At 41.9% G+C, this 16,474-nt stretch overlaps 1 protein-coding gene across 7 annotated transcripts in view; it reads left to right on the forward strand.

Moving 5' to 3' along the window:
* The first annotated feature begins 1,087 nt into the window (after positions 1–1,087).
* Positions 1,088–16,474, forward strand: part of arhgap27l (Rho GTPase activating protein 27, like) — a 42,392-nt gene continuing 27,005 nt past the window's right edge. For 6 of the 7 annotated variants that reach the window (XM_027154885.2, XM_027154889.2, XM_027154891.2 and 3 more), the window contains exons 1-2: positions 1,089–1,362; positions 9,878–10,742. In XM_027154885.2, the coding sequence (XP_027010686.2) occupies positions 9,921–10,742 (822 nt within the window). In that variant the 5' untranslated portion in view covers positions 1,089–1,362; positions 9,878–9,920. Of the gene's footprint in view, positions 1,363–9,877; positions 10,743–16,474 lie in introns of all 7 variants that reach the window. The other variant, XM_027154886.2, reaches the window with a different exon arrangement.

The following is a 16,474-nucleotide window of genomic DNA, read 5'->3' on the forward strand; positions in this document are numbered from 1 at the left end:
ATCAGACTTTTCGCCTAGCGATAATATTTAATGTGAAATTGTGTATTATTATTATTATACATAATAAAGTGTGTGCTGGGGTCACGGTGACTTAGTGGTTATCACGTTCGCCTCACACCTCCAGGGTCGGGGGTTCGATTCCCGCCTCCACCTCGTGTGTGGAGTTTGCATGTTCTCCCCGTGCCTCGGGGTTTCCTCCGGGTACTCCGGTTTCCTCCCCCGGTCCAAAGACATGCATGGTAGGTTGATTGGCATCTCTGGAAAATTGTCCGTAGTGTGTGTGTGTGAATGAGAGTGTGTGTGTGCCCTGTGATGGGTTGGCACTCCGTTCCTCCATGTTTTCAGTAGTGTTTTTGTTTTGAAATCAAAACTTGTGAAATCACAACCACATGATTCTTTTATTCTATCTCTTTAAATAGTCTTTCTATGACAGCTGAACTCAACACACATACAGTAAAAGGGAAGAGGGACACACAGGGTGCCGCGACCCAAACCTGCAGAAAATCATAGAGAATTCAGATAAATCACAAGTTCTTCCAGATACAGCAGCGTTCACTTGATTTTGCATTAAATCATCAATCGTTTGTTTAAAAAAAAACTGGTCAATGCTTTTCTTTAATCAGTGTGTGAACAACTCACTAGATCACATGCTTTAACAAACGAACAATGAATCACCGAATGCAGAACTAATTGTGAAATAAACTTTAAGGCACGATAAAAATAGTGTCAATAAATTCTATAGATTCTTAACTTCATAATGACTTATAATGTACCGTTCCCTTTCTCTGTCTATTTCTCTTTAATTCTCTCTCTCATTATCTACCTATCTACCTCTCCCTTTTTATTTCCCTCTCCCTTTCCTTTTCTTCTCTCTATTTATTATTTATCTTTTCAGTCTCTCTCTCTCTCTCTCTCTCTCTCTCTCTCTCTCTCTCTCTCTCTCTCTCTCTCTCTCTCTCTCTGTGTGTGTGTGTGTGTGTGTGTGTGTGTGTGTGTGTGTGTGTGTGTGTGTGTGTGTGTGTGTGTGTGTTGTGGAACAGGAAATGAGTGCAGACAGAGGAGGCAGGCTGAAACCGGCACAAAGTTCTAGTACACACACACACACACACACACACGCATGCACACACCCTCTCTCTGTCTCTCTCTCTCTCACACACACACAGCACAACACACTTTAAACAGCACTGGAACTTTGAGCCCCAGGTGGACGGGTAAAGCTTTGAAGCAGAGAAGGACACAACGCTTACAAGGAAAAAAGGACGTTGAAAGAAAGAGAAAACAAACGGATATCGTGTGTGTTTCTGCTGAGTTTGTTGAAGAGATAGTGAGCATTAGGATGATGTCACAATCCGGTTCCAGCAGGTAAACTTCTTATTACACACTTCCTTCGTATGTTCATCCTGTTCGATCAATTCGTTCCTTTAGTCTCATTTTTGTCATTTTTTTAAATTATTATTATTAATACAGTTAAGTGTTTGAAACGAAACCCTGAGAAAAACAAACAACCCCAAATTCTTTCCTATACTCTGAGCAGTTATGTGGGCAAACAACAGATGTTCAGATGACTTCCATCATCCTGCTTCCTCTTAATCTTCAAGACAGAAGCTTCAGCTTTAGACGTTAGATGTTAGTAGAAGATGCACTTTTAGAAACAAGGCTCGTTGTTTTAATCTGTTGAACTGTTCAATAAAAAAGCAGCTAGCAACACACCCAGAAAATAAAAGGCATAAGACTGATGATACCTGTGTGTCAGTGGTGTTTTTACGGGACAGACCGATGAACTCTCGAACACCTCGACACAAACAGTTACCGGCAGGTGTAGAGGTTTCCACCACTGACAGAGCTGAGGTGTTGAATTCAGAAGTGTTAAACGTGTAGTTGCTGTAGTTCATAGAGGAATTGTTTCTAATTTCCTTTTTCTTTACTACAACCAGAAGGATCTAAACAGCATTCAGAGACGTATCAGATCCGAGGATATGGTTTTAAAGTCACGGTGTGTGTGTGTGTGTGTGTGTGTGTGTGTGTGTGTGTGTGTGTGTGTGTGTGTGTGTTTTGGATGTGAGAGGTGTACGAGGGTTTGTTTTGAGTAGTGTGGTGTTTTGTTGTGCTTTTTTTTACGAAGCGTGGTCATGCGGAGGCTGAAGCTGTGCTCATGAGTACGTCGCATTCCTCAGTTACTTTAGTCGAGGTGGGTGTGGATCGAGGGTGGAACACCGCAGGCCTGCAAAAGCAAGCCACATTCCACTCGCTCTCAAACACCACGTCTCCCTGCCCAAGCCTCGGGTCCGATTCGACCTGATGGTTTCGGTTTAAAACGGTCGGATTGATTAATAAATATTGCTAGAGCCTTCTCAGGTTCCTTTGAAGGTAAGAGGAAGAGGTGGTGTCAGGTGTGTTATTATTACTATTATTATTATTTTTTTTATTTGTTTTACTTATTTATTTTTTTAAATTCAGGTGTCTTTGACCGGAGCTGTGACTTTAGCTCTACCAATGATTACAGCTCAGCTTAAAGACCCTTGAATGCGTGTGTGAAAGTGTGACCCTAGTTTTAGCATCAGAACCAGTTCTGTCAGAGCTCACCGTAAAGCTTTCCGCCCATTGAACAGGAACTACAGCCCAACCTTCTCATTGCTGTGTGCAACCTTGGCCTGGGCTAAACTTGGTAACGGGTATGAATCATGAAAAACTGTGGCTCGTGGTTCCATTTTATCTGCTCCAGAGTGGACATCCTGCAGACGCGTGGTGGCGAGGTCACAGAGAGGAAAAGAAGAGATTTCCGTGTTTAAACATGGGCTGAATGGAAATGGCCTCCTCCAATTGTTCTCTTCTGACTGTACAGCTTTTCTGCACAAGGGTGTTCCCTCGCTCTCCTCCACCACCTCCGCTTTCAGACACCAAGGAGATTTTTTTTTTAATCCGACTTGCTCCGACTTGATGAATCATACCTAGGGACAGCGTGGCTGTCATTCCTGCTCTGCTGCTCATCCTGCAGCAGGAAAGATAATTACCTGAAAACTAGAAAAGCAGTCTAACAGGTTTCTATTCTAGTTAAATGTGTTGAACAACACACACAAACACAAAGACATGAACCAGGCCTTGGCTGGGGTTATTGAGCTGCAGTAAAGTCACATCAGGTTGTTTGCTGCTCAGCCGGTGTGACACCAGCAGGCCCTGTATGCCACTCCCTCTCCAGATAACATGGTGTTTCTATGGTAGGCCGCAGAGCCGTCACCGCGCTCGACTCCTCCTCCGCTGGGTTCGAGGTGGCTGTTGTTTGCACTTGATTCTCTCCCTCTGCAGGGAAAAACACATTCGTGTTCTGTGAGCTGCTCTTTTGCTAAGCTCAGGGGTGGTGCCTCGCGTCTCTCTGCCCTGTCGCAGGCATGTTGGGGCAGGTCGTGAGAAAGACGAGAGAGATTTTCTGAAGCATAGTTTAACCAGATCTTAAGAGATAACTGTGTTGGAGAGGAGGATTTACTACTTAGTTAAAAAGTCTAAAAATGGCATTAATGTCTTCCTTTCTCCCTTTTTTTTATCGTGTTGTAATGTTTATGTACAGTACATTGACACAACAGAGCTGCTGAATCCTGTATTGTGATTGGTCAATAGGAGCAGCTCTGACAGATCAAAGGTTTACATTAATAATTCTAATTAAATCTGTGAATTTAAGAAGTGATCGATTGATTATTTGATGATTTGATGTTTTCTGTAAAGAGATGTTTATTAACATTCATGGAAGGCGTCTCTAACCCCAACCCCAACCCTAACCCTAACCCTAACCCTAACCCTAATCCTAATCCTAATCCTAACCCTAACCCTAACCCTAACCCAGCGGTCACAGGTAAATTTGTAGCAACGTTTTTGACATCTTCAGGTCAGAAGAGCTTTGTGGTTTCTCTAGAATGTGACAAGCTCCATCGTTCTGTCTTATTTAGGTCAAGCTCATTGGACCTGAGACTAGCTAGAGGATGAGGAGACAGATTTCTCTCTCCAGTCTGATTTGAGAAGCAATGGTGTGGTTTCATCAAGTATCTCATGGGTTTAGTGACTGTGGCTCTAATCCAAATGAACTGTAACGACGGGACTTAAACAAAACCTCTCTGAATTGTCTTATTTCAAAGATTACTCATTAACCAATCAGTAAAACATTAAAACTAGTCATTTATCCCGCTCGCATGTTGTATCACAAATTGACTTGTTCACCTTTATGATCATCAACACGTGAACAATCTTAAAAATTCAATTTGCTGTATAGAGAGCTTGTAAATAACCTGTGAGCCATTTGGGAATTTCCTACTTGTAGACATTTGGCACTTTCCTGGACTTGGCATTCACCTGCTTTAACTTTCCTGTAGCTCCACATTTCACAAATATAGATGTCACACACATCACATAGTATAAATATTATCATTGACTCTAAGTTCATGCTAACAGGTGACATGTCTCTCAATGTCTCACTGTCCCATGTAGTTTGTCTCTTGTGGATGCGGTTATTCTGCTGCTGTTGTCACTCATGGGTGTGGACTGTCTAGTGTTTATTTTACTTCTGGTGTAACATGGTGTAACGAAGCAGGCGACTGTCCAGCTGAATCCATGTGTGGATTTATTGAAGCACAACACACAAGTCCAAATCAGCAAGCAGTACGTATTTACAATCTGTAAAGCATCAGGACAGTTCCAATAACCAGAAAAATAATATACAATAAAATCACGAGAAAGTGACGTGACGTGACATACGGCTAAGTGCGGTGGCCCATACTCGTTTAACCCATCCAAAGTAAACACACACAGCAGTGAACACACACACACTGTGAACACACACCCGGAGCAGTGGGCAGCCATTTATGCTGCGGCGCCCTGGGAGCAGTTGGGGGAGTTCGGTGCCTTGCTCAATGGCACCTCAGTCGTGGCCGGCTGGAGACTCAAACCCACAACCTTAGGGTTAGGAGTCAGACTCTCTAAGCATTAGGCCACGAGGCTTGAAAAACTGAAAAATCTAGCAATAATTCTGTAGCAAAACAGACAGAGCAATAAAACAGCCTGGTATGGTAGATAAAATACTGAAACCTCACAACGTGGTGTTGCTCGCACCAACCTATATGTCCATAAACCCGGAAGTAGTTAGTATTCAGTTGACTGCTCCCTTATGCCTCTTTTCCACCGGAAAGAACCGGGTGCTGGTTCAGAGCTAGCGCTGGTGCTGGTTCAAAGTTGGTTCCACTGGCGAACCTTCTAAGAACCGGTTTGCCTTTCCACCGGCTAAAGAGCATCACAGCGCCGAGTGTGACGTCACTGTATACGTGTCACTTGTCCCAGCAACGTTAGCGCAGCAGCGGCAAACACAAACACGACAACAATGGCGGATGTCGCTTTACTGTTAATGCTCATGGCTTTGCGAATCTACATCGGCATCCAAACGCGGCGAATAAAACATGTACGTGCGGCTCCGTGTAATCTGTATAAACAGAGGTTGTAATCGATAAAGTACATAACGTTATTTTATCGTTAACACAGAAAAAAATTTAGCCTTAGCATGTAGCTACTATCATGTGTGCTGATAATGTATCATATCGCGGTAAAGTAAAAATGTATTAAACATTAGTATACTTAAGGTACATTATCAAATGCGCTAACAGTAGCCCCGCCCACAGCCCCGCCCACAGCTCCTGACGCAAGCGGTTCTTAAGTCTAGACCAGCAACGTTTTGGTGCTACTTAAGAACCACTTTTCCTGGTTCAGAGCCGGTGCTTTGGCGGTCGAAACAGAAAGAACTGGTTCTAAGTTAGGCTCCGAACCTGCACTCAAACTGCCTTGGTGGAAAAGGGGCATTAGAGCTCCCGTATGTCACATCAGAGTTCTTATCAAATGACAGTTAGATTCTAGTACAGATTTAAAAGCTAACTAGTTCAGTAACATGCTAATCAGTGTGAAAAATAGTTGAACTGTCTGACACTAACTGAAGCTAGGAAGTGAAGTTGTAAGCGGAACTGAAGAAAAGTCCGAATCATTTCAGCCAATTGTTCGGTCTTGTGTCTTTACCTAATTTGCATATCACTTGCTGCTGAAATTGTAGCTCAGAAAATGTCACTCAGAAAATGTTTATCTTTCTAGTATGTACATTATATAGAGACAAACAAAAGGTTTACCGAGACATCCGAGTGACCCGCTCTGATAAATCAGTTCCTAAAGCATTTACCATGCTCTATTTTCTCAGCAGGAGAATTGCAACCTCCGGTCTTGTGGAGGCAAACTAAGCATTATTAATAAATAACACAAGATCCTTTATCTGGATAATTGTAAAGAATGTGTTGAGAAAGCTGAGAGTTGAAGCTGATCTGTTAAAGCTTTCATGAGCTCCAGGCTTCTATCAGTGCAAGATCTGGTTTGTGCGTTAGACCTGCCTTCTATGATAAACTGCCACGAGTAAAAAAATAAAAATAAAAAAACCTGGAGAATTGAGAGCTTGAAGTAAATCACCATGTTTAAACCCATTCAAAGAAGAAGATATTTTGGTATTTCACTAAGATTAAAGAAGGTCCTGCAGAGATGTTTGACAAGCTCCAGGATGAGGAACTTCCTGTTGTGTCTGGCTGCAGCATATTCTGACTAACGCTTTGTTTTGTTTCCTAATCTAGAAGCAGATTTCTCAACCCATAACCATTATTAGAGAAGCAAATCTTCCTGAAAGTAGAGTGGCGTTTTCATTCGGCGCCAGGTTGCTAGCATCTGTGGTGCAGAGGGTAGCACAACATGGGTAGCTTCCTGCCCTCATTTTTGCAAACTAGACGTAACGGGTGGAGGAAGTCTGCTTAGTAGGTCACCACAAACCCCAAAAAATCAAATGACGCAAATGGCGGGCATAGAAAGAAAAACAGAATTGGGAGAAAAGCTCAAACGGAGGAAACGGTTAAGGAAACACTCCCGAGAAGCCATTGTGTTCATGACGGCAAACACACTTTTCCTTGCTGACTCAACGATTGTTCACTGACCTTCTCTTTGGAAACAGATGAGTAGAAACATCTTGCTCTGTTCATGAGGCACGGTTTGATCGGGAGAAAGAGCGATGAAGATTTGACTACTTGAGAACTTATATACAATACTTATTTTACATGTCCTGCTTTAGTAATATGCCAATTTAGGAAAAAAAAAGTCCTGGGTTTATTTTTGGTCTCAGTGGAGCTTCTACAATTGAGAAAAATCCAGTTGCATGTTTTGACCAATCAAGCATCAGACAAACATGGAGTTCAACCAAGGATGTGATGGGAAAATAAGTGAATATAAAGTATGTATTTTTAAATATACACTTTAACTATAGCTGAGGAGAGTAAAGTCACACAAGCAGCTCAGATACTCTTTTTTTTTCCTGCTTCCAAAGCTGCGCTGAAGAGAAACACAATGTCCTTGTGATCAGTGTTATACTCATTCATCTGTATCACTGAGAAGAACACAACTAACGTACGGGTTAACGGACACACTGGGCTAGTCAGCTAGCTCGTACTAGCTAGGACTGAGTGAGTGAGTGCTGATCTGTAGGATATAATATATACTACACACATACACACACACACACACACACACACACACACACACAAAATATAACTAACACAAAAAAGCCGATTGTAAAGTTCTTAGAGTTCTTTGTCAGTACCATGTTTCCTCTAGATACAATCAGCATGCAAATACAAAACCATGATAAGCAGATAAACCAGTAAGTTCAACCAGAATCTGTTACCGGAGGCTCTGAAAATGACCTTTCAGAAATGTAAACATGTTTGTGGAAAATATTCAACATTTTCCTTGTGCATATTGTTCAACATCTCTGAGAGAATTCGCTGCAAAAAACGATCTTGTTCGTATATCTGACACAAACCTGAAACCAGAACACTTAAAGCATGAGAATCATTATCATCCTCATCCTCATCCTTATCCTCATCCTCATCCACATCCTCATCCTCATCCACATCCTCATCCTCATCCTCATCCACATCCTCATCCTCAGAACTTCCTAAATGTCAGTTTGGGTTTAATTCAATAGCCATGAGAGCATTTCCACACAGCTGCATTCCTCAGGTTAAATATTAGCTGTGGACTCAAGGTGTGTGTCTGGGCGGCTTATGCTGGTTTTAGTGTGTGTGTGTGTGTGTGTGTGTGTGTGTGTGTGTGTGTGTGTGTGTATAAAACGCTGTAGAACACAATGAGCCATCTTACAGAAGCTAAAGTTTACTAAAACTGCTAATAATCAGAGCTTGTATTGTACGAGGAGAGCAAAATGACACATCATCATAAATATAATTTACTGCTATGATGACCGCTGCCACACATATCTACTGTCACAAACATTTTCCTTTTGCAGCATTTAGCAGACACCCTTATCCAGAGCAACTTACATTTTTATACAATCGAGGGTTAAGGGCCTTGCTCAGGGGCCCAGCAGCGGGAACCTGGTGGACATAGGAATCGAACTCGCAACCTTCCGATCAGTAGCCCAACACCTTAACCACTAGGCTACCACATCCCATTTAACACAATATCAACATTATATCCTTATCCTTAAGTCATGTCCTATAAAAATATATTAATCAGTGATACAAGCCAAAACAAAACAACACACAATAAATCAAGTACTAAAATAATATTTAATAGATCACTACTGATAATAGTGTTGGGAAATTAAACATTTTCCTATTTTTAATGATGCTGTACAAAACGATCTCCTCAGCAGCTTCCAGTCCTTTATTATTATTATTATAGAAAAGTGTCTTTATTTCTTTACTCAGTAAACATTCGTGCTAATGTTTTTTTATTGATTTTATTTTCACTGAATCCCTTTAAAACATTATCCTGTGTGAGATTGGTGTGAATGTTTGGAAGCGGAGTGGGTGAGGTCCTGATTCATGCTAAAGACATCAGCAGAAATGAATCACGTTAATGACGGAATCACAGAAAGGACGGTCCTCCCGAACACACTGTAGGAGTCACAGTTTTGTGTATATATGTGTATATACCGTATTCACTTCGCTGTATATGTACTGTAGAGCTCAAAATGCTGGGAAAACATTATATTTTAATTTTTTATTGAATATTCAATACAGTAACATGAGACACTTTTGGATGTTACAGGTAACATCATGGTAATGTTAGTTTTCTGCCTAAATATTAAGGAATAAAAGGGCTACATTTAAATCGAATATAAACAACAAAACGTGCATAGAAACGTTTATTTGCGTGGCCGGGGCTTTCATGCGGCATCTCATCAGGTAGATTACAAGGTTCTGAGTAACAGCACCACAGCACAAAGTGCTTTATTCTTTAAAGTCAAATTTAAACTTTTGTTTCTTAAAAAAAACAAAAACAAAAAAAAAAAAACGTTAGACGTCCCAGTAAACAATATTGTCTCAGAACGAGCTTATTGATGTATATGAGCTCGCGATTCGGAGCCGTACTACTGTCAGATCTGCTGTCAGGGAAAATAATCAACGCCTTCTCTTCTGACCAATCAGGATCCAGGTATCGACAGCGCTGAGGTGTTTAATGCTCCAACAACAGAGAGAAACATTTTGTAGTTTTCCAAATCGTATTTATAGTAAAATTTATAGTCAAATTTAGAAAGAAACAAATAGTGAATAGTTGAATTCTTGAATTCTTTGAAAAACTATTAATTTAAGAAAAAATCCAATTCCCTGCTTCACTTTATCCTCTTCAGTGGCGCTCTCATCTTAACCGCTCATCTCACACTGAACAGAAATAGACTTCCTGTACTTTAGTCTTCATTCCTGAACAGGTGCATCTGTTTTAAATGAAAGAATTGAATGTGAGAGTCTCTTGTTCCTCCAGACCTTCTCTAATGTTCTCCAAATTTGTCTTTGACCTTCAGGGGAGCCTTATTCAAGTTCATGACCCCAGCGTGACCTCCACACATGGAGATGGGGGAGACTGGTAAGATGGCGAAGTCGTGCATGGGCCTGGTACTGGTCGAGTTCGGATACGAGTACATGAACCAAGATGGCTGCATGGTCTCAATCAAACCCAATGAACGCTACACGCTCCTGTCCAAGACCAACGATCACTGGTGGCACGTACGCAAAGACGAGTGCACCAAGCCTTTCTACATCCCCGCCAAATACGTGAAGGAGCTACCGTCCAGTTTGCCTTCACCCCTCGACTTCGTCAGTGCCCCTGCGCCCAATCCGATGCCTCCCACTGTTTCTGACCTTGCAGAGAAGACCAAGTTGAATGAGGTAACTATCAGGTCACACTCTCCCAGGAACCACCACAAGACAGACAACCGCATGTCCACGTTCGGTGTCCCACTTGATCTCCACGAGCCTCCGTCGTACATGTACGGAGGCTCTGGGGATCCTATCATCTCCCTAAACCCACTTCCAGCTTCGGAACCGGTGAAGAACAAAAGACACAGTCTTGCTTCAAACTTATTGAGCTCCCTCGAGTCACTGCAGAAGCCTCGGGCACCGAACGTGAGCCCCGCCGACCTGCTGCTACGCCAGGTCAAGCCAGTGGAGCCACCGGTAATCAAGAACCTGATTGACACCAGGCCGCAGGCACTGCTGCTGAATCCCGAGCCACTCATTGAGACGGAGGAAAAGTCCATCCCGTCATCAGAATCGGAGAACATTTACGAAACGATAGCGGATTTGAACCTGGATGTGTTGGTGAAGAGCGAACCTGCTGCTCTGCCTGATCCTGCTCAGAGTCCACCCTCATCTGCAGTGCAGGGCAAGGTAACACACACACACACACACACACACGCGCGCGCCAACTCAAACACATACCAACACACACACACACACACACACACACACACACACACACACACACACACACACACACACACACACACACACACATGCCAACTCAATCACACACACATACCAACACACACAGACACACACACACACACACACACACACACACACACACACACACACACACACACACACACACGCACATTTATTCTTACTCCCCATTTTTTTTTTTTTTTGGAACAGGAAAGTTTAGTTATTAATCTCAAAGTTCATCTGCTATTGAAGTTAAAGCTTTCTTTCTTTCTTTCTTTCTTTCTTTCTTTCTTTCTTTCTTTCTTTCTTTCTTTCTTTCTTTTCTTTCTTCTTTTTTGCTTTTGTTTATTTCCTGGCTTGCAGGTTATTTGTTCTATATATAAACCGGAATGTCTTGGTGTGTGGACATTGTGCTTGTTGTGTGGGTTGTGTTTGTTGTGTGTGTTTGTTGTGTGTGTGTGTTGTGTGTTTGTTGTGTGTGTGTTGTGTGTGTGTGTTGTGTGTGTGTTGTGTGTTTGTTGTGTGTGTGTGTTGTGTGTGTGTTTGTTGTGTGTGTGTTGTGTGTGTGTTGTGTGTTTGTTGTGTGTGTGTTGTGTGTGTGTGTGTTGTGTGTGTTGTGTGTTTGTTGTGTGTGTGTGTTGTGTGTGTGTGTGTTGTGTGTGTGTTGTGTGTGTGTGTTGTGTGCGTGTGTGTGTGTGTTGTGACAAACTTCATTTTGTCAAGTTGATGTGAGTTTATTATAAAAGAGCGACTTACTGAACACAATGAACACATTGTGTAACAAATACACAGTGAGGAGACAACTACCCTGTCTGCCTTACTGTCTCTCTCTCTCTCTCTCTCTCTCTCTCTCTCTCTCTCTCTCTCTCTCTCTCTCTACCTATCTTAGTCTTTCTTTCTTTCTTTCTTTCTTTCTTTCTTTCTTTCTTTTTTTCTTGCTTTCTTTCTTGCTTTCTTTCTTTCTTTCTGTCCATTTCTCTGTCTTCTACGATTTTATCCTGTCTGTCTTTCTAACAGATCATCTTTTCCATGTGATGATTAATCTTGTCTGTTTTTTACACAAACACAGCAGTGGTCACCTCTTTTATCATTTTAACGCCTCAACACTACATGACACCTTACATTCCTCTTCACATGTAACAGATTATTCGCACGTGTCCAACTCTGTGCTCCTGCAGTTCAGTGTTGTAGTACATTGTAAATTTGGCCACAGTGAGGCGCCGTGTGCGCGTGTCTCCTCCTGTCCTCCTCCAGCACTCTGTGGTGTTTTTATCTCTCATGGAGGAGAGAAGGAACTGAGGATGACCTGAGCTTCTCCTTTATGAATGCAAATAAGCGTTGTCTCTATTTATCTCCCCGTCTCTAGCACACACACTGAGATTTGAGAACATACACTCTGTGTGTATATGGTATATAATATATTCACATGCTAACCCAGAGTTTTAAGCTAATCTTATGAGTTAGCATTTCCTGAATAAACATAATTGTTCATTTATTTGCCTGAGTGTGAGAAAGTAACAGACGTAAACACGTTGTGTCGATATTTCTGGCCTCATATTTACAGTACGAGTTAGCACACAGCGTTGTCTTAACGTTTTCTATCAAGCTCAAGTTTCGAAACACCTCGAGCGCTAAACCTGTGTTGCTAATGGCAGCTTGAGGCTAAAGGACAAGTCATGACTGGACTGAAGGAACTGTGTGGTAAAGATCAGAGCGTGAGCCATGACTACGTTCAACTACGTTGTGTGTTCGTGTGTGAGACTGTCAACGTGGCTGCAGAGAATATTTAGCACACTGCGCTAATCATTAGCATCCTAAACCGTCTGCACTGTTAGCTTTAGGAACTCTAGTCGGGATTAAATCTCGTGATGCTCGAATTTGTGAACACTGATGTAAAAAAAGAGTGAAAGAGTGACTATTACTATATTACCATATATATATATATATATATATATATATATATATATATATATATATATATATATATATATATATATATATATATAAAACCCTGTGTGTGTGAAATAAAATTATGTGAATTAATACTAACACTAAAAGTCTATTAATATTATAATTTATATATCATTTCACATTTTCCCAACGTGATTCATTTATTATCACACATACATTAATTAATACGTTCATTTTTATCTGTTGACTTGTCAAGTCTGAGGGGTGTGTTGTTTATTTTTTTTCCACATGACCACCTCTAAATCATTCATTTATTTTCATAGTATTTTATTTTATTTTATTTTATTTATTCGTTTAAATTGTTTTTTACTTGTAGCTACAGCTTTTTTTCCCCTACATGTGATTTTCGCATGCAATTAGTTCATTTTCATGAGCTAATACTTACTTAATGTTTTTTTTTTAGTATTGGGAATTCATTTTCGCAGATTTATTTTTACACGTAGTCTAAAATGGGAAAATTGTCGCACACGATTTGTTCATATTCACGTTCATTTTTAATATCTGTGTAATTTGGTTTAATCTTTGACATAAATTCAGGATGTGACATGGTATAACATATATTATTTTTATATAATTTCATATCATATTTCATATCATTTTATATCATATCATTGTCGGGCTTCTTACCTTTACATCTAACACAACTTTATTATGGAAATCTGAGTTAACTTTTGACTATATCCGACTGTGTGTGTGTGTGTGTGTGTGTGTGTGTGTGTGTGTGTGTGTGAGCTGCTAGCATTTAAAACACAAAGCCACTGGATTCTGTGATTTAGGAGAAAAGGCGAGCAATGATGAGGCAGAGAGATGCTCTACGAGCTCATCCGGTCTCACAGCATGGCTTCAGTCTGCTTCTTTTGTATGTCAGTTGTGTGTTACATGGAAAGTATTTTTCAGAATGTGTAACATGACGTACTTGATAGGTTACTATAGACACGATGATTATTATTATTGTTTCTTCCAAGCTTCAGCATTTATTCTCCCCAGGTGTGAACACTGGCTTTGTTCTGCTCTCGACTGGGTAGCACATCACATCATACTGTGTGTGTGTGTGTGTGTGTGTGTGTGTGTGTGTGTGTGTGTGTGTGTGTGTGTGTGTGTGTGTGTGTGTGCCAGATTTATTTCTGACAGTTGAATTGCACTGATATAGTTCTGATGCACTGGTTGCAATTTTGGAGATTTACAGTAAGAAAAGTAAGACACCAAACTGGCAACCCTTATTTCTTTTCATTTACAAGTGTCCTCTTTGATCTTTATTAGTGTGACTTAAAGAACTGGTGTGTGTGTGTGTGTGTGTGTGTGTGTGTGTGTGTGTGTGTGTGTGTGTGTGTGTGTGTGTGTAAACAGTGTTTCCTGCATGCTCATCTGCCTTCATGTGGTACATAAGTGATGTGCTTCTGAGTGTTGTAGTAACAGACATTGTGTTTGGTAAACACACACACACACACACACACACACACACACACACACACACACACACACACACACACACACACACACACACACTGCAAGAGCAGAAGATTGTTAAATGCTGTGTGTACATGATCACGCCCCTCAGGCCACAACACTCTGTGAGTTGTGATTGTGCTCTGACTGCTCATGTTGCCAGATTGATAATTCTTAAACATTCCAGGTATAAACCAAACTCCCCTTGAAACGTATTTATTAAACGTGTTTGAACACTTGATGTATTTATAGATACTTGTGCTGGTTTATTGGATGGTGCTGGTTTCCACAGGGGCTCTATTGCAGTTACACCAGGATAGACGTAATGCTGAGCACGATACAAACAGAGTCTCGTCTTGTGATGGTGTTCATGATGATGTTAGCATGGAAGGTGAAGCTTGTTTGAGCAGAGTGTATAGATGAGGAGCTGAAACACCTGGACAGACTGGAGGCAGGTAGTTGAGCAGTATTGTAGGTAATGTTGAATGTTTGCACTTCTTCATGATGGATGTTTCCTTTAATGAACCGGTTTGAGCCAGTTTTCTGCAGGAGCTAAATTTCCTGTATGATTAATGACTTAAAAGACTCTCACACTCTGTCTTGCCTGCTGTTACATGATCTCTATTGTATAATGTGACACAGAGAAGACACGTTATTATACAGTCTGGTTCAGAATAAAGGCAAGATTTCACTGAGATCTCGTCCTGTATGATGAGTAACATGTAAAAGGAGCGCTGATGATATCACACCGTTTAAACCCTGACTTTAGGTGACGCTACGTTAAATATTACTAAACTAAAGTGACCTTTAGACAGGTTTAATGTTGAATTTCAGGAAACAACAACAATGGAGATAAAAACAAATTAAAATGCAATACGTTTTCCATGTAAAGAGAATGTTTAGTTACATACTGTATTTAATATTTTAATAATACACCAGTAGAGCTAAAAAACAACAACAATGCTTCTTGAAGTTAAGAATAAATGACAAAAGAACTATACACTGCTCCGGGTGTGTTCACGGTGTGTGTGTGTGTGTGTGTGTGTGTGTGTGTGTGTGTGTGTGTGTGTGTGTGTGTGTGTGTGTGTGTGTTCACTGCTGTGTGTGTGCACTTTGGATGGGTTAAATGCAGAGAACAAATTCTGAGTATGGGTCACCGTACTTAGCCGTATGTCACGTCACTTCACTTCACTTCACTAAAGGGTTAGAGGGTGGACTTTGTGTACTCTGGCAACCCGGTTGTGAGGGGGCGTGGTCAGATGGTTGTGCTCGGTGGCCAGGTAACTCAGCCAGGTGTGGAGACTTTCAGCCTGGGGAGCAGGTGGGAGTGTGTGAACTCCAGAGCCCGGGGATTTTAGACAGGTAGATAAACATTCATTTCTATTTCTGTATGATCTATTTCTATATGTACAGCACACACAGTACAGTACTGTACCTGACCTCAACCTGCTCTATACACACCTGTGGCTGAGTAGATTCTGAGTGCGTGTGTGTGTGCGTGTGTGCCTCTGTGTGTGCCTCTGTGTGTGTGATTGTGTGTGCCTCTGTGCGTGTGTGTGTGTGTGCCTCTGTGCGTGTGTGTGTGTGTGTGTGTGTGCGTGTGTGCCTCTGTGTGTGCCTCTGTGTGTGTGTTTGTGTGTGCCTCTGTGCGTGTGTGTGTGTGTGTGTGCGTGTGTGTGTGTGCGTGTGTGTGTGCGTGTGTGTGAGCGTGTGTGTGTGCCTGTGCGTGTGTGTGTGCGTGTGTGTGTGCGTGTGTGTGTGTGCCTCTGTGTGTGCCTCTGTGTGTGTGATTGTGTGTGCCTCTGTGCGTGTGTGTGTGCCTCTGTGCGTGTGTGTGTGTGTGTGCGCGTGTGTGTGTGCGCGTGTGTGTGTGTGCCTGTGCGTGTGTGTGTGCTTGTGTGTGTGTGTGTGTGTGCCTGTGTGTTTGTGCCTGTGTGTGTGTGTGTGTGTGTGTGTGTGTGTGTGTGTGTGCGCGCGTCTGTGTGTCTGTGCGCGTCTGTGTGTCTGTGCGCGTCTGTGTGCGTCTGTGTGTCTGTGTGCGCGTCTGTGTGTGTGTGTGTGTGTGTGTGTGTGTGTGTGTGTGTGTGTGTGTGTGTCTGTGTGCGCGTCTGTGTCTGTGTGCGCGTTTGTGTCTGTGTGCGCGTCTGTGTGAGTGTGTGTTTGTGTGTGTCTGTGTGCGCGTCTGTGTGTGTGTGTGTGTGTGTGTGTGTGTTCAGTGGTATGACTTCGTTCTTAACTCTGAGTATCATGGAAACACA

This window comes from Tachysurus fulvidraco, chromosome 24, assembly GCF_022655615.1.
Source record: "Tachysurus fulvidraco isolate hzauxx_2018 chromosome 24, HZAU_PFXX_2.0, whole genome shotgun sequence".
NCBI lineage: Eukaryota > Metazoa > Chordata > Actinopteri > Siluriformes > Bagridae > Tachysurus > Tachysurus fulvidraco.